The sequence below is a fragment of the Chiloscyllium punctatum genome, chromosome 41 (assembly GCF_047496795.1).
Source record: "Chiloscyllium punctatum isolate Juve2018m chromosome 41, sChiPun1.3, whole genome shotgun sequence".
NCBI classification, from domain to species: domain Eukaryota; kingdom Metazoa; phylum Chordata; class Chondrichthyes; order Orectolobiformes; family Hemiscylliidae; genus Chiloscyllium; species Chiloscyllium punctatum.
Window position 1 is genome coordinate 21,478,241 of NC_092779.1, and position 22,451 is coordinate 21,500,691.

General features: G+C 41.2%; 1 protein-coding gene across 17 annotated transcripts in view; it reads right to left on the minus strand.

Moving 5' to 3' along the window:
• Window positions 1-22,451, minus strand: part of fhod3b (formin homology 2 domain containing 3b) — a 612,757-nt gene that overhangs the window by 13,764 nt on the left and 576,542 nt on the right. For 14 of the 17 annotated variants that reach the window (XM_072560542.1, XM_072560537.1, XM_072560540.1 and 11 more), the window contains 2 exons: window positions 19,424-19,616; window positions 7,813-7,836 (listed from right to left, as the gene is read on the minus strand). In XM_072560542.1, coding sequence (XP_072416643.1) covers window positions 7,813-7,836; window positions 19,424-19,616 — 217 coding nt within the window. The remainder of the gene's footprint in view (window positions 1-7,812; window positions 7,837-19,423; window positions 19,617-22,451) is intronic. The other 3 variants (XM_072560538.1, XM_072560553.1, XM_072560554.1) reach the window with 1 other exon arrangement.

The window sequence follows — 22,451 nt, forward strand, 5'->3', positions numbered from 1 at the left end:
CAATTTCTTGTTTGTTTCCAAACCTAATATGTTCTTAAATTATTCCAATATTTTTTCTTCCCCTTGGGATTTCTGTTTAATAACAACGTGTGCCTGAATTCAGGTTTGTTTTAAACAAAGATCGTTACAAGTTTAATGATTTTAAAATAATTCCCATTACTACTGCAGGTTTCTCAAGAACTGGGCACAGTGCAAAGTAAGTATGCAGTTATGGAGGATAGATACATGGAGGAATATGTTCTTGGGAAGGGCGAAGGTAGTGTCATTGAGAGGTTTGAGGGAATCTGGAGGGGGCAGGAAAGTTTATCAGAGAATTTGAAGCAGCACAGGTTATAAGAGTTGAGGAAAGAGTGTGTTAGGGGACCAATAATGCGAACTAAGGCAGTCCCCTAACTGTCCCACCTCTGCAGCCACACTCCTCACACTGTGAATCTGATCAATGTGAAGGGATAGGAATCCTCAGTAAAGTCACACAAGGGTCAAGTGTGAATTTTGAGATCCACACAAGTGCGCAAGTCTGGGTTTACTGAGCTCAGATAAAAACGAAACCCAAATTGTCAACGTCAAACCTGAAAACGTGACCTATATTCTATAATACCATCTTGCCCTTTGGAATGATCATGAATTTATTTCTAAAACTATAAGCAACATTTAGAGTCTAACTGCGATCAGAGGAGTGTTGCAAATTAGCACTTTTTCATGAAAAGATATTATCCATTTAATGGTGCCTAAAGAATTGTAAATTTCAATGTGAAAACTGAGTTTTCCGAGCTCATCAGAACCAGGGTATGAAGGTTTGCAAGGACGAAAGTGAGTACTGCAGATAATGAAGATCAGAGTCTAGATTAGAGTGGTGCTAGAAAAGCACAGCAGGTCAAGCAGCATCCAAAGAGCAGGAAAATCGCGTTTCGGGCAAAAGCCATTCCTGATAAAGGGCTTTTGCCCGAAATGTCAATTTTCCTGTTCCTCGGATGCTGCCTGACTTGCTGTGCTTTTCCAGCACCATTCTAATCTAGACTATGAAAGTTTGCAGCAGAGTTTTGGTCGACTCTTAAGCTGAAGTAGTTGCTGACTGGGCCATAATACATACAATGCAATTTTAACCTCCAGCCTCAAAAGGCTAGTGAAGGCCTATGTGAGTAAGACATGAGAAACCATTGGAACACTGGACCTCATCTGCCTTTAACACCAACAAGTTTCTTGCATCTGATTGTCCACTTCCGGAACATCATTATTCTTTTCAAACACAGACACAAAACATGGTGCTGCTGACAAGACCAGCATTAGTTGTACATCACAATTTGTCCTAATAAAAACAATGGTAGGCTGTCTTTTTCAACTATTACTTGCCTTGTATGTACATCCCAGGGACGGGCATTTGGGATTTTAACACAGCAGGATTGAAGAAATAGTGATTCGCTTGCAAGTCAGTGGGTGAGACTTGTGGAGGAAATTGCAGATGGTAGCTTTTCCATGAATGGAACATGGAACAGTACAGGCCCTTCTTTCCTACTCTAAGATCAACTGTTCTTGTAATTCCAGATGGTGGTTTTAAAAGCGCCGTAGAGATTCCTCTTGTAAATGGATCATGCTGCAGCCAACGTGTGATGGGAATAAACACTTTGGGAGGGGCTAGCAGGCTGCTTTGAAATGTGTGGTGTCAGACTTAGAGTTGTTGGAGTTGCACCAATACAGTGGTGCCAAATGGAGAGCATTCCATCACCCTCCTGACTTGCGCTTTGTGAATAGTGGAAATGGTTGAGAGTGGCAGAGTGAGTTACTCACTGCCCAACCTCTGACCTGCACTCATAGCCACAGTATGTGTGCGCACGTGTTGGTCTAGCTATCTACCTCATTAACTGGGACCTGCATAATGTTAATGATGGGGGAATTCAGTGGTTTGCACACAGGAATAAATCCAGTCCTGAAAAGGAGATGAGAGTTGTACCTCCACCGGCTCTTCAAACAAGCATCATTACCCAGTGCGAACCGCCTGATTTTACTGGCAGATTTTTAAAATCCCAAGGAGACTCTGATACAATCTATTGGAAGGAACATACTGCAAAGTTTATTCACCAAGATGAACAAATTAAGGTGAGTGAGTGATTTAATGTCTGAAAGGTGGTGAGTAGGAGAGCATGGACATGCATCAAATAAGTGGCTTTATCATGCAGCTGAGCTGCTGAAGGCCACTATGCAGCAAGGGACAACCAGCTGAGAGAGTGCATATGGGGTGGTGGGCATGAGTGCATGCGGGGCTGAGGGGGAAGAGTGTATATGTTGGAGGCTGAAGTTGGGGACTTGGAGGTTGTGGTGGAATGGGGGTTGGAGGACTTTGGAGGAGTGCAGTGTTTGTGTACTTACAAGGAGAAATTGCAGATGAGTGTTCTCAGTTCAACAAAGACTCTGAAACTGTTATGTTCCAAAAGGCAACTCTAGCCTAAATGCTCCTCTTGGTCCGAAATACTCTTGAGTAAAGCAATCCACCTTCTCTGAAATCCTGCTGCTGAGATTGAGCTAATCTTCAACTATGCTATCACCATTTAGCCCCATGTAGCTGTAAGTAAGACTAACATGAAACATGTTATAAGATGGAATGAGGCAGACAAGCAACTTAAACTTCTAGTTGTCAAGCACTTTGTTACCTTTCGATTTTAAAAGTGACTGATATTTTGCTTTAGCTATAGAATCATAGAGATGTATAGCACGGAAACAGGCCCTTTGGTAGCACTTGTCCATGCCGACCAGATATCCCACCAATTTGCCAGCACTTGGCCCAGATCTCTCTAAACCCTTCCTATTCATATATCCATCCAGATGCCTTTTAAATATTGCAATTCAACCAGCCTTCACCACTTCCTCTGGTAGCTCATTCCACACACACACCACCCTCTGCGTGAAACAGTTGCCCCTTAGGTCCCTTTTATATTGTTCCCCTTTCACCCTAAACCTATGCCCTCTAGTTCTGGACTCCCCCAAAAAGGGAAAAGACCTTGTCTATTTACCCTATCCATGCCCTTCATGATTTTATAAATCTCGATAAGGTCACCCCTCAGCCAGAGAAAACACCCCTCCAGGGAAAACAGCCCCAGCCTATTCAACCTCTCCCTATAGCTCAAATCCTCCAACCCTGGCAACATCCTTGTAAATCTTTTCTGAACCCTTTCAAGTTGCACATCATCTTTCTGATAGGAAGACCAGAATTGCATGCAATATTCCAACAGTGACCTAACCAACATCCTGTATAGCCGCAACATGACCTTCCAACTCGTATACTCAATGCTCTGGCCAAAAAAAGAAAGCATACCAAACTCATTCTTCACTATCCTATCTACCCGCGACTCTACTTTCAAGGAACTATGAACCTGCACTCCAAGGTCTCTTGGTTCAGCAACACTCCCTTGGAACTTCCCATTATTGCAACAAGAAAGTTTTTTTTCCCACTTGCTTGCAAGAAGCAGAATTTAGTACAAGAACAGTGTGGATATTTGCTGCTCAAAGTTATTTTATGCAGAAATCTGAAAAGTTTCAGGCTAATGATATGCAGTTACATAGAACATAACAGTGCAGTACAGGCCTGTCGGCCCTTGATGTTGCGCCGACCTGTCATACCAATCTGAAGCCCATCTAACCTACACTATTCCATGTATGTCCATATGCTTGTCCAACAACGACTTAAATGCACTTAAAGTTGGCGAATCTACTACCGTTGCAGGCAAAGCATTCCATACCCTTACTACTCTGAGTAAAGAAACTACATCTGACATCTGTCCTATATCTATCACCCCTCAATTTAAAGCTATGCCCCCTCGTGGAAAAAGGATCTCCCTGTCCACCCTATCAAACTCTGATTATTTTGTATGTCTCTATTAAGTCACCTCTCGACCTTCTTCTCTCTAATGAAAACAGCCTCAAGTCCCTCAGCCTTTCCTCACAAGTCCTTCCCCCCATACCAGGCAACACGCTAGTAAATCTGCTCTGCACCCTTTCCAAAGCTTCCACATCCTTCTTATAATGCGGTGACCAGAACTGCACCAGAATGTTTTACAGCTGTAGCATAACCTCATGGTTCCGGAACTCTATCCCGCTATTAATAAACGCTAAAACACTGTATGCCTTCTTAACAACCCTGTCAACCTGGGTGGCAACTTTCAAGGATCTGTGTACCTGACATCTCTGCTCATCTCTCTGCTCATCTACACTACCAAGAATCTTACCATTAGCCCAGTACTTTGCATTCCGGTTACTCCGACCAAAGTGAATCACCTCACACTTGTCCGCATTAAACTCCATTTGCCACCTCTCAGCCCAGCTCTGCAGCTTATCTATGTCTCTCTGTAACTTACAACATCCTTCGTCATGATCTACAACTCCACCGACCTTAATGTCGTCTGAAAATTTACTAACCCACCCTTCTACGCCCTCATCCAGGTCGTTTATAAAAATGACGAACAGCAGTGGACCCAACACTGACCCTTGCGGTACACCACTGGTAACTGGACTCCAGGATTAACATTTCCCATCAACCACCACCCTCTGTCATCTTTCAGCAAGCCAATTACTGATCCAAACTGCTATATCTCCCACAATCCCATTCCTCCACAATTTATACAATAGCCTACTGTGGGGAACCTTATCGAACGTATTGCTGAAATCCATATACACCACATCAACTGGTTTACTCTCATCTACCTGTTTGGTCACCTTCTCAAAGAACTCAATTAGGTTTGTGAGGCACGACCTACTCTTCACAAAACTGTGCTGACTATCCCTAATAAAATTATTCTATTCTAGATGATTATAAATCCTCTCTCTTATAACTTTTTCTAACACTTTACCAACAACTGAAGTAAAGCTCACTGGTCTATAATTACCAGGATTGTCTCTACTCCCCTTCTTGAACAGGAGAACCACATTTGCTATCCTCCAGTCTTCTGGCACTATTCCTGTAAACAATGACGATTTAAAGATTAATGCCAAAAGCTTGGTAATCTCCTCCCTGATTTCCCAGAGGATCCTAGGATAAATCCCATCCAGCCCAGGGGACTTATGTGTTTTCACACTCTGCAGGATTTCTAATACCTCTTCCTTGTGAACCTTAATTACACCTAGTCTAGTAGCCTGTATCTCAGTAATCTCCTTGACAACATTGTCGTTTTCTAGAGTGAATACTGTCAAAAAATATTCATTTTGTGTTTCCCCTATCTCCTCTGACTCCACACACAACTTCCCACTACTATCCTTGATTGGCCCCAGTCTTACTCTTGTCATTCTTTTCTTAAATACCTATAGAAAGCCTTAGGGTTTACCCTGATCCCAGCCGCCAACAACTTTTCGTGCCTCCTCCTGGCTCTTCTGAGCTCTGTGTTTAGGTCTTTTCTGGCGACTTTGTAACCCTCAAGTGCCCTAACGGAGCCTTCACATCTCATCCTAACATAAGCTGCCTTCTTTTTCTTGACCAGAGACTCCACTTCCTTTGTAAACCAAAGCTCCTGCGCTTGACCGCTTCCTCCCTGCCTGACAGGTACATACTTATCTAGGACACACAGTAGCTTTTCCTTGAATAAGCTCCACATTTCTCATGTGCCTATCCCCTGCAGTTTCCTTTCCCATCTTATGCTTTCTAGATCTTGTCTAATCGCATTGTAATTGCCTTTCCCCCAGCTGTAACTCTTGCCTAGTGGTATACAACTATCCCTTTCTATCACTAAAGTAAACATAACAGAATTGTGATCACTATCACCAAAGTGCTCACCTACTTCCAAGTCTCACAGCTGCCCGGGCTCATTACCCAGTACCAAATCTAATGTGGCCTCGCCCCTTGTTGGCCTGTCTACATACTGTGTCAGGAAGCCCTCCTGCGCACACTGGACAAAAACAGACCCATCTATAGTACTCATACTATAGTATTCCCAGTCAATACTTGGAAAGTTGAAGTTCCCCATGACAACTACCCTGTCTCGCTCACTCCTATCGAGAATCACCTTTCCTCTACATCTCTGGAACTATTCGGAGGCCTATAGAAAACTCCCAACAGGGTGACCTCTCCTTTCTTGTTTCTAACTTCAGTTAAATAAGCAAATCTGAAAATCCTCCATGCGCTGCTCCTATTCACAAAAACAGCACTGCATCTTCTGGCCAACCCAATTCAAACATCACGGATAATGTAATGCCCTTGTATGAACATTTTAAATACAGAGTAAAAACCTCAAAAATGTTAGGCCTTCTCCATTTCAGACTAAGTGGAAAGTCTTAAATGACAAAATAAAAATTAGAGGATTTGAAAATTGAGTTTTACAAGTGTGGAGACTCATTGCCACAGATTTTAATAGTTGCGGATTTTTTTTCAAATTCAGTTTTGGAACTTTTTGCTCATCTTGATTGTCTCTGTCTTAATCCAATCCAATTTGCATTCCTTGCTCAAGGCTCTGTATTCTATATTAACCTGATAGATTGAAGAATTGATTGGGACATTCACAGTTGCTTGTACAGTTCACAAAGTCACCACATGCCATGTAGAAGGCACCACATGAATTTCATCTCCCACTTTCTGCAAATGCTCACATAGGTGGGGAAGCACAAACCTAACGACAGGTGGGCACTGTCCTTTGTTGGACTGCAGCCAATTCTGGCTCAGTGTAGTTAAATTCATCATTAAACTCAACTAAAATTGCATGATATACAGTGCTGGAACGGGATCAGGGAAGGAGCTCAATAGAGATAAAGTTTGGATTTCTTTAACAAAGAGATGGTACAGAGAGTCGACTGAACAATCTCCTTCTGCACTCGAAGCTTTTAAACCTTTTAACCAACACTTTTCTTTCATCAAGATAAATGTATGGGAGGGATCAGTGGAATATCAGTGTACTATTCATCCAAAACAGCCAAGCAAGCTGATCACCATCAGTCATACCCAAGTCACATTTTAGTGGGTGTCTTGTAATTTCACACATTTGGTTATTGTTCACAGACCACATTAAAGACAAGACCTTCATTTATAATAAATGAAAATTAAGAGAAAGTATATACTTTTAATCATGACGTGAAAACAGATTTGAGTTTTTGAAGATGAAAGCATTGTTTGAGATATTGCGAATCCTTCATCCCATTAACTGTATGCTTTGTGAAACCACAATCCATATAAAAAAAATGTCAGCCTGTTTCTAAACATCATTCTTTTCTCAGGTAGCACCAGATCAACAGGACCACTTACAGAATTGTGTTTTTTAATAACAGATTATCTACTTAGCATTGAGTATCTTCTTGCTGCATAAATATGGAAATACAACAAGCATAACGCCAGTCAGATATTCAGAGAGATTTAGTTGGGGAATTTATTGTTTTGAAGTACTGAGGAAAGAATTCTCTCAAAGAATTGATATGCAACAAGAAAGAAAATAGTGGAAAACTTAACCAAGTAACATCTTATGCAAAGGAATTCCACACACAGATATCTGAATATGCATTACCAGTTTAAACAAGGACATGGAAAGTTTATATTGAACACAGGCATCTGAAAAGAGATTGAGGAAATTCTGTTACACCTACATCTGGACAGAATCGAAACCAACAAATTTGTGCATCAGAAGCTCCCCAGACATTAAGACATGTGAAATTACACTGTCAAAACACTCGAGCACACGACCATAGGTTAATGCTATTTGAAGAAACGCGATTCAACATGAGGGCCTGGTTTGCCATTGGCTCATGTTAGCCGTGCACTATGATAACAACAGTTAGAATCAACACGATATTAGTAAGAATCTGTGCCCACAAGACAGTGGTCACTGCAATCGCACACAGCTGCCATACCTCACCATCATCTTCGTCATCAGTCTGAAAGAGAGATGGGAGGAGGAAAAGGTGGTGAAGAGGAATGTCATAATACACAGGAATAAAAATCAACAATTAGAAACATAGCAAAAAAAAAAAAATTGTAAATTTGCAAACTGGCCTGAAATACAAAGAATGGATGGAAACACATAACCCATATTACATGATGGCAGTCAGTACTGATTGGTGCTGGCTAAGCTATAAGCTGATAACTGAATAAAGTTCATCACTTTACTTCTTGCATTTACTTTTTGACAATAAAAAATACAATTCAGCAAAAAGAGTAGCTCAGATGCCTGTTCAGTCAGGGCTCACTAAACACCTATCAGTCTCCATCTGAACTTACCTAATTTTGTTTTGTGCTGAGCTGAAATTAGTGATTCTGTAGCAAACTATGATAATACTGTGTAACTATAGACATAATTTTTTAAAAAAACAAATTAAGAAGATTATTTAAGATATCCCATAGTTTTTATACATCAAATACATCAGCAGTGAATTGGAGGTTTTAAGATAAAAAGTACATGCGGCTTACAATGACTGAAATGGAAAGAGCTCCTAGTACAAAGCGTCCGACAGAAATAGCAAAGGTAATTCAGCAAACTACAAAAATGTTTAAACTGGCAATGGGTCAAGTTAATTATACAAGTTTATAAATATGAGGGACGACTTCAAAAAGAAAATTACTGAAATCCTACACATGCATGCAAAGAGAGTGGCTGAAAGCATTGCTGGCAAGATCAGTGTTCATTGTCCATTCTTAATTGGCCTGAAGAAGATGATAATAAGCCATTTTTTTGGAACCACTGCAGTCCATGTGGTGTAGGACCATCTGCACTGCTGATGCACTTCAAGAACAAATTAAATAGTGCAGCTCTGCTCTGGATGATGGTTGAGAAGAGAAACTCGTATTCATGATAAATTTGTGCTTAAGTCTGGGTGGTAATGCAGCTGATAGTGGTTGGTCTAACTTAGAACAAATCTGTTTTTAAGAAAGAAAACAAACTGGCATTCACATAACACCTTTCATGATCTCAGGGCATCTCAAAGTACTTTCCAACTAAGGAAATAATGTAATTCGGCAAGTATAGTTATCATACATAAACTAGGGTATCAATAAAGCAAGCTAACAATTAGATCCTAAACACATTGGCGATAAGATGTAAAACTGAACATATACAATTTTAAAATATGCACATGTATGAGATGATGATCAGTAAAGTAACCTTCAACTGAAGCAATTCAAAATAGCAGTAACTGAAGCTCATGGTCTCAATTTGCAAACCACAGAATGAAGGCTGAAGGAATAACATCCAATTCATAAACAATTTGCACACAATGAACAGTATTCATTTCAACAAATAAATGTAATAAAGCATCAGATAACTAAAAAGGCTGGCACTTCTATGCTGACGAACTATAGATATTTTTGTGTATACAAATTCTGCCCTTTGAGCGGGCAAGGAATATTTATCCCTTCACCAACACTTAAAAGCCAAATGATCTGATCCATCGTCTTGTTGCTGTTGTGGAATGTTGCAGTAAGCAAACTGGGGCCCAAATTTTGCACACTTTGAAACGGTACTTAATTGACCGTAAAATGCTTTGTAACATTCGGAGGCTGTTTTCAATACAGATACAATACTTGTTTTTGTTCAAAACATTCTTCAGTTCCAAATGTTAAACTGGAGCCATGTTTGCCTATTTGGGTGAATCTTAAAGATCCCATGGCGTTATATGAAGGGGAGCAGGGATTTCACTCAATTTTTGTTCAGTGATCTGATCAACATTTACCTTTAAGCAACAATATTTGAAATGATTTAAATGCCCAATTAATTCATTGTTCTTTGCAGCATCTTAGAAAATATGTACTGGTTGCACTAATTATCTCTAACTTCAATGCTTCCTGCGGCACTTAATTGAAGCAATCCATTTGAGCACAAAAATTATACAATTAGATTTTTTTTCAAATAATCAATCCAAAGAGGACATTTAGTTGAACGGTGAAGAAATTAACATCCAATCAATTCTCCCTTTTGAAAAATTAGCTTCAACAGTGATTGTTGGATTATTTAAATATCATTCAAAGTGGATCATTTAAAGATCTGTGTATGAATCTATACTTACTACCATAAACAAGGACAGCTATAACAGTTAAAAGTGTTTTTTAAAAAAACTACCCTTTTGAGGATTTATTTAATTGTAAGGTATTTTCCTTTCATTGTTGAAAACACTGCTAGAGATTGATAATCTCAGAATCATTAGAAATATAGCAAGCAGAGGTTAATACTATTCAATACCTGTAGATCTATATCTGGCTTGATACATTTTAAAACAGTCCTTTAAAAATATTGATACAGAATAGTACTTTGCTATATAAAATAGCTATTACCCTTTCTCGAGTTAGAAGGCACTAGATCTCTTTTACATGATGAAAAAGCATCACTGTTTTGGCTAACAATTATTATTTTGTCTGCAGGTAAATTCAAAAGATAAAGCAAAACTCTATCATAGATCATTAAAAAGAGGAGGGGGGTAAGTATGGTGTAACCCCCTACTGGGTTTATATCCATGGTGAGGAAAATACTAAAGATCATAATCAAAGTCAATATTAATTCTCTCTTCTAAATCTGATAAATTATTAAATTAAAGCTAACACCAATTCTTCAAAGGTAAATTGCAGTTGGTTATCAGAGTTCTTCAAAGAAACAATGCTTTATGTTTTGCACATGGACCTTTTCAATACGGTTCAATCAAATGCAACAGAATGAATTGTTAGAAATCCTGATGTCAAGGGATTAAAGGGGCAGTGATAGCATCGATACAAAATTAAGTATGGAACACGAAGTATAGCATGATGATTATAAAGTGCTCTTTAGGACAGCATGGTGACTCACAGCACCAGAAACCCAGGTTCAATTCCACCCTCAGGCGACTGTCTGCGTTGAGTGTGCACATTCTCTCTTTGTCTACCTGAGTTTCCTCCGTGTGCTCCAGTTTCCTCCCATAATCCAAAAACCTGCAGATTAGGTTAATCATGGGAAATTACACATAGTACCAGTGGTGTGGCAGGCTAGGTGAATTGGCCATGGGAAATGCAGGGTTAAAGGGATAGGGTATGGATGGGATGCTCTTTTCAGGGTTGGTATGGACTCAATGGGCTGAATAGCCTGCTTCCACACTGTAGGGATTCTATGATGAATGATTACTTTTCAGGCCGGAGAGACATATATAGTGATGTGGTCCAGGTGACTGCATTTAGAGCACTGTATACTTTATGACCTGGACAAGGGTGGAGGGGGCATACAGTCAATGTTTTGCACATGATACAAAACTTGGAATAAAGACAGGGGTGGCGAGGATACCAGCTGACTTTAGGGGGTCGTTGATTGCTGAATCATTGACTGCTGAAATGGGCTGACTCATGGCAAATTTAACTTGGAGGAATGTGAAGTGAGCCATTTCACACAAAAGAACAGAGACGGAGGCAACATAAACAATATGGTACCATCTTAACATGGGTGCAGGAACTGCACGAGCAGGTCACATACTTTTGAATCTCATGGGACAAGTTGATAATGTTGTAAAAATTCATAGGAAATCCTCCGCTTTGTAAATCACGACACAGTCCAAAAGCAAAGGAAGCATGCCGAACATCCACTGATTAGGCTTCAGGTGGAATAGCTACGCCAATCCTTTACACCACAGAGTAGCAGAAAAAAGCAAGAGCTAGGAATGAAAATTAATGAGCTTAAAGGGAATGTGGGCTTCAGTAACCTGGAGAGCAAACGGAGGCTGGAATCATGCCTTTTAATGATGTGTACATTTAATGGTGCTGTCAAAAATTAAATAGTAAATAAGGGAGAAATGACAGTACTGTTAGTGACCAGAGGAGACAGCTTTAGAAATGATAAACAATTGCCTTGAGAGAAGGAAATTATCAAATTTAGAGAAGATTTGTAGCTCAGGTCGAGGTTCTGGATGTAGGTTTGCTCGCTGAGCTGGAAGGTTCATTTTCAGATGTTTCGCAACCATACTAGCGACCATCTTCAGTGAGCTTCGTCTGGAGGCTCACTGAAGATGTTACCTAGTATGGTGACAGAACTTCTGAAAATGAATCTTCCAGCTCAGTGAGCAAACCTACATCCATAAGGAAATTATTTTTATGATAGCATCTCTACAGCTCAGAGAGATGCCATTCAGTCCATCAGGTCCGTACCAACCCTCCGAACAGCATCCCATCCAGACCCAGCCCACACCCTATCCCGGTAGCCCCCACATTTCCCATAGCTAAACCACCTAGCCTGCACGTCCCTGGATAATTTAGCTCGGCCAATCCATCAAACATCTTTCTTGGGGAGGAAACCAAAGCACCCGGAAGAAAACTACACAGACACAGGGAGAACGTGCAAACTCCACACAGACAGTCAGCCAAGGCTGGAGTCACTCAGGTCCCTGGTGCTGTGAGGAAGTGGTGCTCACCACTGCGCAACAAGTTTTTCAATGAATGGACTGACGAATGGAAAACAGATTAATGGTGAGTGAAAGGGCAATGAGACATTTGCATGAATATAGAGGTTCACTTGATTGTAGGAGCATGGGGAGGCAACAAGGGTATGGCTTGACTTGGATAGTTTACACTATCGCCTGGTTTAAGAAGGCTGAATTCTACAATCCTGTAGCACTGAAATATTTTAAGAAGATTTTCACTCAAGTTGAGGATCTAAGGGAAAGCAAGTGAAACAAATGCAGATCTTGTAGACTCAATGATTTGGGTTCGATCGTGAGGGTCATGACCTCATACTGTATGTGGTAATATTGTACGACACATCTTGGTAAGGGTTGTGCAAAGTGTGGGCTCTTCCTCTGTAGGGATCAGACGTTGATGCAAAAGTTCTGCAGACTGGTCTGCACGTACAGAATGTTGCCCATCACTTCAGTAATCTAACCATGAAGAGAAACAGGTCAGCTCAGCTCAGCTCAGTTGAAATCAGTAGAAACTGAAGAATGCAGCTTGACAAAAAGAAATGTCCTTATTAGATTATTGGTTCACATTCCTGGTTAATAGTAACATTCTCAAAACAAGTGTGCGATGGCAGTCTTTGACTGGCTGGAGGGAAAGAACATTCCAGTCAAGTTAAGAATCACATTTCTGGATAAGGTGGAGGCTTGCAGATCTCTGCAGACTGGTGGTGCACACAGCTGATGACACCGCTTTAATGTAGATGGGGGCAGAGATTGCTGGAATGGGTATCAGTAGGAGGGAGGCTTATGCACCAGTTACCTTTCTGCAGTATTTTTGATGCACAACATGTTAAGACTTGACTATCTTTCTAACTGAAGAACAGGCATCCTCTGTAACCTCAAATAATGGCTAACCATGTAATATGGGCGGCACGGTGGCACAGTGGTTAGCACTGCTGCCTCACAGCACCAGAGACCCGGGTTCAATTCCCGCCTCAGGCGACTGACTGTGTGGGGTTTGCACATTCTCCCCGTGTCTGCGTGGGTTTCCTCCGGGTGCTCCGGTTTCCTCCCACACTCCAAAGATGTGCAGGTCAGGTGAATTGGCCATGCTAAATTGCCCGTAAGGGGTAGATGTAGGGGTATGGGTGGGTTGCGCTTCGGCGGGGCGGTGTGGACTTGTTGGGCCGAAGGGCCTGTTTCCACACTGTAAGTAATCTAATCTAATAAATCTAATCTAATAGCTCAGAGAATACAGTTCCTTATAAATGGGCATTGTTTCAGTATACCGTCAAAAGATCTGGAATGATACTTCTGTGGCTGAGTTACTCCCAAGAGTCACTTTAGCATCTGTAGGTAGCAGAATAGCTCAGTTAGCTTGGCTCTGTAGCAATAATTCACCACTTAAGTGAACATCTGTTTTCATGCTCTGATATATTGTGAAAGATGCGTCATGCAAAGTTTCTTCATTGCTTTTGATTGTATCTGTCTATCTCTTTCCTTCTGTATATATCATGAAAAACAGACGATAAATAAGTGACATTACATCATTTCCTAGTGATAACCATTAATTTATGTATTAGGGAGCAGATTAATCATGTGATTTAGAACCTGAAACTCCAACACCAATTGCAGATTAAAGGAATCATATAGAGAGTGGTATGTGAATCATTATGCAGTAATAACGTTTATGCTTAATCCTACATCTCAATGACTTATTTTGATATTGGACAAAAGATTTCAAAGTGGTGGGAGGGCTGGGGAGAGAAATCATGGACTCTGCTCTTTTGCCACGACCCCCACTGCACCTCCACTCCCTTCCCCTCCTCTCCATTTATACCCAGCTTTGTCAAACAATTACACGTGGCTTGATCATTCATAACAAATAACCAGCTCCTTTCCTTTGAATCTGGCCCTATGCAATAGCTGGACAGCAACATCTAAAAGGTTTTTAAACAAGAAAATATTGACTGGTAAATGTTTTCTTAATTTGCCTTGAAACTAACCAAATTTATAAAGTCTTGGATAGTCATATGGTGTAAATCCTAAATGTAGACAAAATGCAGCATCAATGGAGAGAGGAAAAGAGTCAATGCTTTAGGTCCACAATTGGCACGAGTTCTGACAAAAAGGTATTGGACTCTGCATGAATGCTGTCAGATCCGCTCTGCATTTCCAAAATTTCCTGTTTCTAGTTGAGCAAAAATAACTCCTTTTGTTGGTCTTCAAAAAAAACTTCTAACCTTCTTATTCCCTTTCAGCAAGAAAGCCAACATCAGATACCCGAGACATGGTTTGATACCACATTGAAAGTCAATTTTAAACAAAATGTTAAGATAGAAAGAAAACAAAACAACCTGCTGACCAGAACAAATGTCAAAATCAATAATTGGATAATTTGACAGAATGAGCAATTAATAAAAATATCCACTAAAAAATGCCAAGCAGCAGAACTTGCTAATAAAATCTTCTTGCTCAAGAAACACAGCTAAAGGGAAAAAAAGCACAGGCCCAAATCCTAGCCACTAGGAAAGGAATGAGGGCCTGAGCCAAGCAAAGAAATCTGGTTCAATTGTATTCACCTCCAGTGGCACACAATTCAAGTTGGCTGCTGTGGAACTCATATGAACGTAGGTGTTAGAAGCAAGGTGCCTTCAGTCTGGGGATTTCTCCTCAACTGGCCCACTATGTGGATGGATTCTGAAGAGGCTAGAACTGGGGAAGGCTGTGTGCATATCTCACTTACTCCAAAGTCTTAGAGCTTTGTCTCACACCCGCACCATCACCCATCCTCACACCATACCATCAAGAGGGAGGAGATTGGCTTGGGAAGTGGGGCAGGATGGAGTCATCAACCACCTCCATTTGGAGAGCAGTGACACGTGAAGGATCTATCTGCAATGGCGCATCAAAGAAAGGAGATAGAGAGAGAGAGAGAGAGCGGGAGGTGGCCAGATCAGGATGTAAGTATCCACCAAAGTATGCATGTAAGGAGTTGTGGAGGTTTAGAGAAAGAAGTAATTTGCAACAGTAGAGGGGAGGGAGGTTGGGGCTGGATGTGGAACATGGGAGGGGTCATCTGCCATGCGACCTCTTAACGGGATAGAGGCCAGAGCTAGGATAGTTCTCACAGAGCTGAGGCATTGTTAAGTCCTTCAGTTTACCTCAGTGTTCCAGCAGTGTCGAGTCAGATTCTATTGACCAGTTCATGAGTCACTACAGGAGGACAGAAAGCCAAGTCTTTGGGCTTCCCTCCCTCTGTTTCCCCAGCTCTTAGTACAAAACAAACTTAAAATAAAAACAAACAGAAACAAAAAAAGAAACAAAACAAAAAAAAACTGAACTACTGGTAAAAGTGTCTTTAGCTGCCTAAACCCACAGCCTGGGAACTATCTTCCTAAACATCTCTACTTCTCAGAGCTCCCTTCAAGATACTCCTTAAACCTACTTCTTTGACCATTGTTTTGATCATCAATCTTTATACGTGCCTGGGAGTCATGGATCAGGTTTGATAAGGTTTCTCTGGAGAGCTATGGGATGCTTTACCATATTAACCATGCTACATAAATGAAAGGTTCTGTTGTAGTGGTCAAGCCTGCAATTTCCATCAATGAGACAATAAAAGCACCCAGGCATAAGGAAAGCTCTAATGGAGCAGTGGCTTCGGGAACCTTTCGCCTCGCAAGTATGCTTCACATTCCAAATTTCAAAATCCCTCAAAAGCTTGTATACCAGAACCTCTTTCTATGAGGCATAAATGTGGAATACCTATGTTCTCTCTTCAAAAATGACCACGTGCTTCCAGTTGCCTTCCACTTGAAAACACTACTGTGTTCCCTGGCCAGTATTTTTGCCTCAGGCCCTGCCACATTGAGGATCAGTGCAAGCTGGAACAGCAGTACATCATTTTGTGCTTGGGGACCCTGCAGACTTCAGGATTCAATATAGAGTTCAATAATTTTCTTCTTCTTTGTTCTATGTCTTTTACCCATCCCAACACCCAGGCCTTATCACTGTATGACTTTCAGCACAGACCACCCATTTTCACATCCAGAAGGTCTCCATTAGCAGCTTATCTTTCTCCCTGTTTTACCATCATCTATCCTTTTGTCTGCTTGTCCTCCTCCCCCACCCCTGGCTCTGTCTCCACCTACTGCTTGCCCCTTTACTCCTCCCCGCCACCCAATTTTGTCCTCAGTATACATACTAACATTTCCTAGCTATAATCAGTTGCTAGGAAGGGTCACTGGACCCAAAACGTTAACTCAGCTTTTTCCATGCACTCCAAACCTGGTGAGTTCCTGCTGCAATATCTGTTTTTATTAGAGATTTTGAGCACTGTAGTTGTTTGTTCTTTAATCCAATTAGAAGATGTTGACATCACAGTTCTAGAAACACAGCAGTCTTTCAAGTAAATAGTTAACAGAATTGAGCCTGAAATTGTTACACAGGGACTTAGTGTTTGACCAACAGTGAGAGTGTAAGAAAAGAAGTGTTCCCTTCTTCTGAGGGAGCTGAACTCCTAAAACCTAACAGAGTCATAGAGCTTTATAGCACAGAATGGGATTTTTAAGGTCATCGTGTCTACACTGGCCATCAAGCACTAATCCATTCTAGCTTGGTATTCCAGCATCTGGTCCATAACCCTATGTTATGGTGCTTTTAAGTGTTCAGCAAAACACTTCTTAAATGTTGTAATGGCTCCTGCCTCTAACACACTGAGGCAGTGAATTCCAGATATCCAACACCATCTGGGTGAAAGAAATCTTCCTTAAGTCACCTCTAAAACTCCTGCTCCTTAGTTTAACTCTGTTATTAATCACTAAGTGGAGAAGTTTATGCTTTTATTTTAAGACCACAATCAAGTACCCCCTCAGCTGTCCTGCCCCATGGAAAACAACCCCAGCCTATCCAATCTCTCCTCATAACTGAAATGCTCCAGTACAGACAATATTTTGGTGTATCTCATCTGCATCCCCTCTAGTGCGATCACATCCATCCCATAGTTTGGCAACTAAAACTGCACACATAACTCCAGCTGTGGCCTAACTAACATTGTACACAGCTCTATCATATCCTCCTGGTTCTTGTATGCAATGCCTTGACTAAGTAGGCACGTATCCCATGGGCCTTCTTAACCACATTATCTACCTATCCTGTTGCCTTCAAGGATCTATGGACAAGCACACCAAGGGCCCTCTGATTCTCTGTACTTCCCAGGTCTTACAATTCATTGTGTACTCCCTTGCCTCATTAGTCGTCCCAAAATGCAAAGCCACACACTTCAGGATTAAATTCTATTTGCCATTGTTCTGACCAATATTGTCTGCAATCTAAGGCTTTCATCTTCACTATTTACCACATCACCAATTTTTTTTGTCACATACAAACTTCCAGATCAGACATCCTACATCTGTGCCTAGATCATTATCGTACACTACAACAGCAAAGAACCCAGCATCTCTGCATGTCACAGGATTCCAATCACAAAAACAGATGCATCTTATGGGTTCAATGCAAAGTTCAGAGGGACCTTTTGTTCCAATGTTACAGAAAAACTAAACTTTTTTTCAAAGTCTGTACATCCTCCTTGGATAAGTAAAAGACATTTTGCAATAATTAACGCAGAGTAACATTTTTTTGATGCTATTAATTAAAATTCACAGTTTGTATGACAATTTGTTCCATTCTGGATGAGATACTACTGGTAAATAAACTAAAATTTAAAAAAATTATAATTTTAACACAATGGGGATTATTGGGACAGGACAAAGCAGGATCATGTACTTGCTGTTCTTGAGCTGTAACTAAGTCAGAGTCATAGAGATGTACAGCACGGAAACGATCTTTTGGTCCAACCTGTCCATGCCGACCAAATATCCCAACCCAATCTATTCCCACCTGCCAGCACCAGGCCCATATCCCTCCAAACCCTTCCTATTCATATACCCATCCAAATGCCTCTTAAATGTTGCAATGGTATCAGCCTCCACCACTTCCTTTGGCAGCTCATTCCATGCACATACCACCCTGTGTGTGGAAAAAGTTGCCCCGTAGGTCTCTTTTATATCTTTCCCCCAAGACAAGCACAGATCACAGTAGCAGTAATGTGGAGAAAGAGTGGAATGATTTCAAGGGAGAGTGGGACAGGAGGCTTGAAGTAAATTTATGGAAAGACAGGGGTCTCTTGGGCAATAAGATTTTACCTGCCTCCTGCCCAAAGCCCTGCAGAGATGCTATAAGAGTTTGCAAAATATGGGTGCAGTAGTCACATTTTTGACTGGGTTTTTAGCTCTACAGCAAACAGAGGAAGGGATGCATTAGAGAAAGGAAGAGGGTGGAACCTAAGGTTAGAAGAAGTTAGCAATGACTAGATTTGCAAGGTTCAAAATCAGCAGTTTTTACTGATTTGATATTTTATTAATTGCCTCTGAAGGTGCCAGAATGTTCAACCAGCTGCGTGACTTAATTCATCCATAGTTTTCACGCCAACAAAATAAATTTCATAACTCTCAAAACTCAAATGTAAAACATCCTGTGGGATTTTGCTTTTGGTTAAGAGAGAAGGTTAACTTTTCTGAGGCAGATTCATTTCAGTATGACCAAGCAGAAGGCCATCGATATAGAGAGAATTCCAGAGTTTGTGACATTTAAATTTAGGGATGACTGGAGAACCTCATCCTCAAAATATGAACAAACACCATCAAAATGTCACTATTATTAAAGGCCTTTATTGTTTTACTTCCAGCCCTTTAAAATCCCTGAAGCATTCCTGGGATCTCTCATCCTCCAGAAAGAATTGAAACCTGTCTCAGGGGTTTTGTGTATGCTTTCCATTGGGATTGAATTACAATTCACTGCTTATAGCAATGGTGAATGACAGGAAGAGTATTCCAGCAATTTTCATCACAGAACCACAGCTCATGTACAAAGAAATATTCCATTATTGCCTTGTTCTGAAGTATTCTGGAACACCGATTTATCTGACCGTTGTTACCCATGGCTCCCCGGAAGCATGTTGAAGGACGATTGAAGCTCCAACTGAATGGACAGCAGTAAATGCCCACTATCTCCCACTCTCCATCTTCCCTAATGAATATTGAAAACAAAACATGCTTCTACTTACATCTGTAATCATTTTGCCTCTGGTCTTGTTTCTTTCTCGGTGATTGGCCCGTTTCTGCTTCTGCTGTAACACTCGTTCTCTCGTGGTGCGGTACTCGAGAGCAAACTCACTGATGATCTTACAGAATTTGTGAATGTTCACGTCTTTCACTGCATGTGGAGGATGTCCCATGAAGAGTAGAAAAGCGTGGAATCTATAAAACAAATTTGGGGAGAAGGAACGTAGAGTTTATAATAATCTGTTCAGCCATTGCACATGCGAATATCTGATCACCAGACCAAATCTTGCATGCATGACAATTACTGCACAAAATCCTTTACAAGACAAACAGTGATCGAATTACAAACACTTAATAATGGGATGTTATAAGGGTAGGGTTCCTCACAGAAGCATTTCCACAGACTTGATTGTTTCCCCATTGTATATGGGCTTGTAGTCATGAGTTATTTTGAGAAAATGTATTGTAAAAATCATATAATTTCACTTATCCAAGAATCCCATTGAACACACTTCAGATGTACTTATCCGGGAGTTCTCTTGACTATGTTTCATGCATACTGCAGTAATTTTGTCGAACTGCAAGACCAACTGATTTTAATTTTGGTTCTCTCATTCAAACTTTGGTGTTTGGGTCCACAAGCATGGTTTAAATGCCTAAGTGCAGTTTCATTATTGTTCAAAGGACCAACAAGACAGCGTCACTGTTATGCAGAATTGTAGAATGAGCAACAGATGGAACAACTATAAGCCTAAAATGCTTCAACAGAACCCACTTCAAATACTCAGTGAAATAATACACAAGTGGAAACTTCAAACACATCGAACAAAACTGAGGGGTAGATTTGGGGAAAATTAAATTCCAACGGCACCTACGGTGAATGTCTGGGTCCAAGTTTGCACAGTGCCCTTGAGGCACACTTCAGGAGATTCTACAACTTCTGCCTTCTGCTGGATTATTCCAGCTGGCACTGGGGAAAACCACAGAATGGCACCTGAGAAAATTTTAGACATTGAAAATGATCACATCTGGCCCAAAGGCAGATTGTAGGAAAGCACAACCACAGAAGAGTGAGGATTAGTTTTTCAATGTTTAACATAGTGTGGTTTTTTTGACCAAGGTGAAGACTCTCAGGAAGCCTCCGTTGACTTTTCACTCACCCTCTTCCCACAGCTCATCATGAGTAATTGAGATCCAGAGTTTGTCAGTCAATCAAAAAGCAAAACAGCAGAGGGATTGATGGGAGTGGCTGGAGGGTGTGGAGGACCCAGAAGCAGCAACACCCCTGACTATTCTTGGGAGAAATTCTCCTGATCTTCCTAGCCTCACAAAACTGTAGACCCTCTAAGAGTGCTAACACTATGGCAGTATGCCTACAACCCCCATTGAGGCTACCTCTGCCTAATGTCAATTTAGACTAATTAAAATCAACACCAGTGCCTTTCAAAATGCTGCTTGGCAAAAAGACTTCAAGGGTCCTGGATTTTTCCCCAAGTCCTTCCAGAGGAAATAACGGTCAGGAAAACCTTGACTGCTTTGTGCCTCTCCTCACCTTTGCTCATCACAAAAATCAACGACAAATTGCACTGGCAAACTGATACAATACTCCAAAAACCTTCACAGAAAAAATAATCAAATATTTGACACCATAATACTTTGAAATATCAGGATACAATCTAATCATTTTTAAGGATTAATACAAAGGAGAGAAGAGAGGTAGAGAGGCTTGTGTGGGAATTTGCAGAATTTAGGGCTCCACAAGATTATGGTTGAGTGATTATAAATCAGGGATACTCAAGGGGCAATAAAGGCTTGGATAAGTGTTTCTGCAGCAGATAAACTAACAGAGTGTTCGGGGCAATGCACACCCCATCATCCACCAGCACTCAACTTCCACTCTTATTTAAATATACCTACACAGAATAAGACTACACTGAAGTCCAAACAAGGAACAAAAATAAGAGGAAGTTTTGGTGAGAGGTGGGTCAATGTCGCAGAGATAGAAGTTAGCCGTTTTCAGAATGGATTGGATACGTGGTCGCAAGACCATCTCAGAGTGAAGAAAGATTCCAAGGTTCTAAAAGAGAATGGTAATGACTGAGACTGTGACGAAAGAATGGGCTGTGGGGAAGGGACTGGAGATAGTGGCTGCAGAAAATTCCTGCTCCAACAGTATTGAAAGCAAGACAAAAATAACAAATCAGAGATAGTAAAGGAGTAGCAAGGTAGAGCTGGGGTTTCAGAAGGTGTGAGGAACCTGATGGATTTTTAGACGATGTCTCTAAGGGCTAGTTTGCGGCCAAGGAAGTCTAGCCGTTAGTGTGCGCCAGTCCCTTCAGCCATTAACGTGTACCAGAAATTCAGCAGTCTATATCCACCTTGGAGCTGGGTTGAGAGCAGTGCATCTAACGGACAATAGACAATAGGTGCAGAAGTAGGCCATTCTGCCCTTTGAGCCTGCACCACCATTCAATATGATCATGGCTGATCATCCTTAATCCATATCCTGTTCCTGCCTTATCTCCATAACCTTTGATTCCACTATCCTTGAGAGCTCTATCCAACTCTTTCTTAAATGAATCCAGAGACTGGGCCTCCACTGCCCTCTGAGGAAGAGCATTCTACACAGCCACCACTCTCTGGGTGAAGAAGTTTCTCCTCATCTCTGTCCTAAATGGTCTACCCCGTATTTTTAAGCTGTGTCCTCTGGTTCGGCACTCACCTATCAGCGGAAACATGTTTCTTGCCTCCAGAGTGTCCAATCCTTTATTAATCTTATATGTCTCAATCAGATCCCCTCTCAGTCTTCTAAACTCAAGGGTATACAAGCCCAGTCGCTCCAGTATTTCAGTGTAAGGTAATCCTGCCATTCCAGGAATTGACCTCGTGAACCTACGCTGCACTCCCTCAATAGCCAGAATGTCTTTCCTCAGATTTGGAGACCAGAACTGCACACAGTACTCCAGGTGTGGTCTCACCAGGGCCCTGTACAGCTGCAGAAGAACCTCTTTGCTTCTATACTCAATCCCT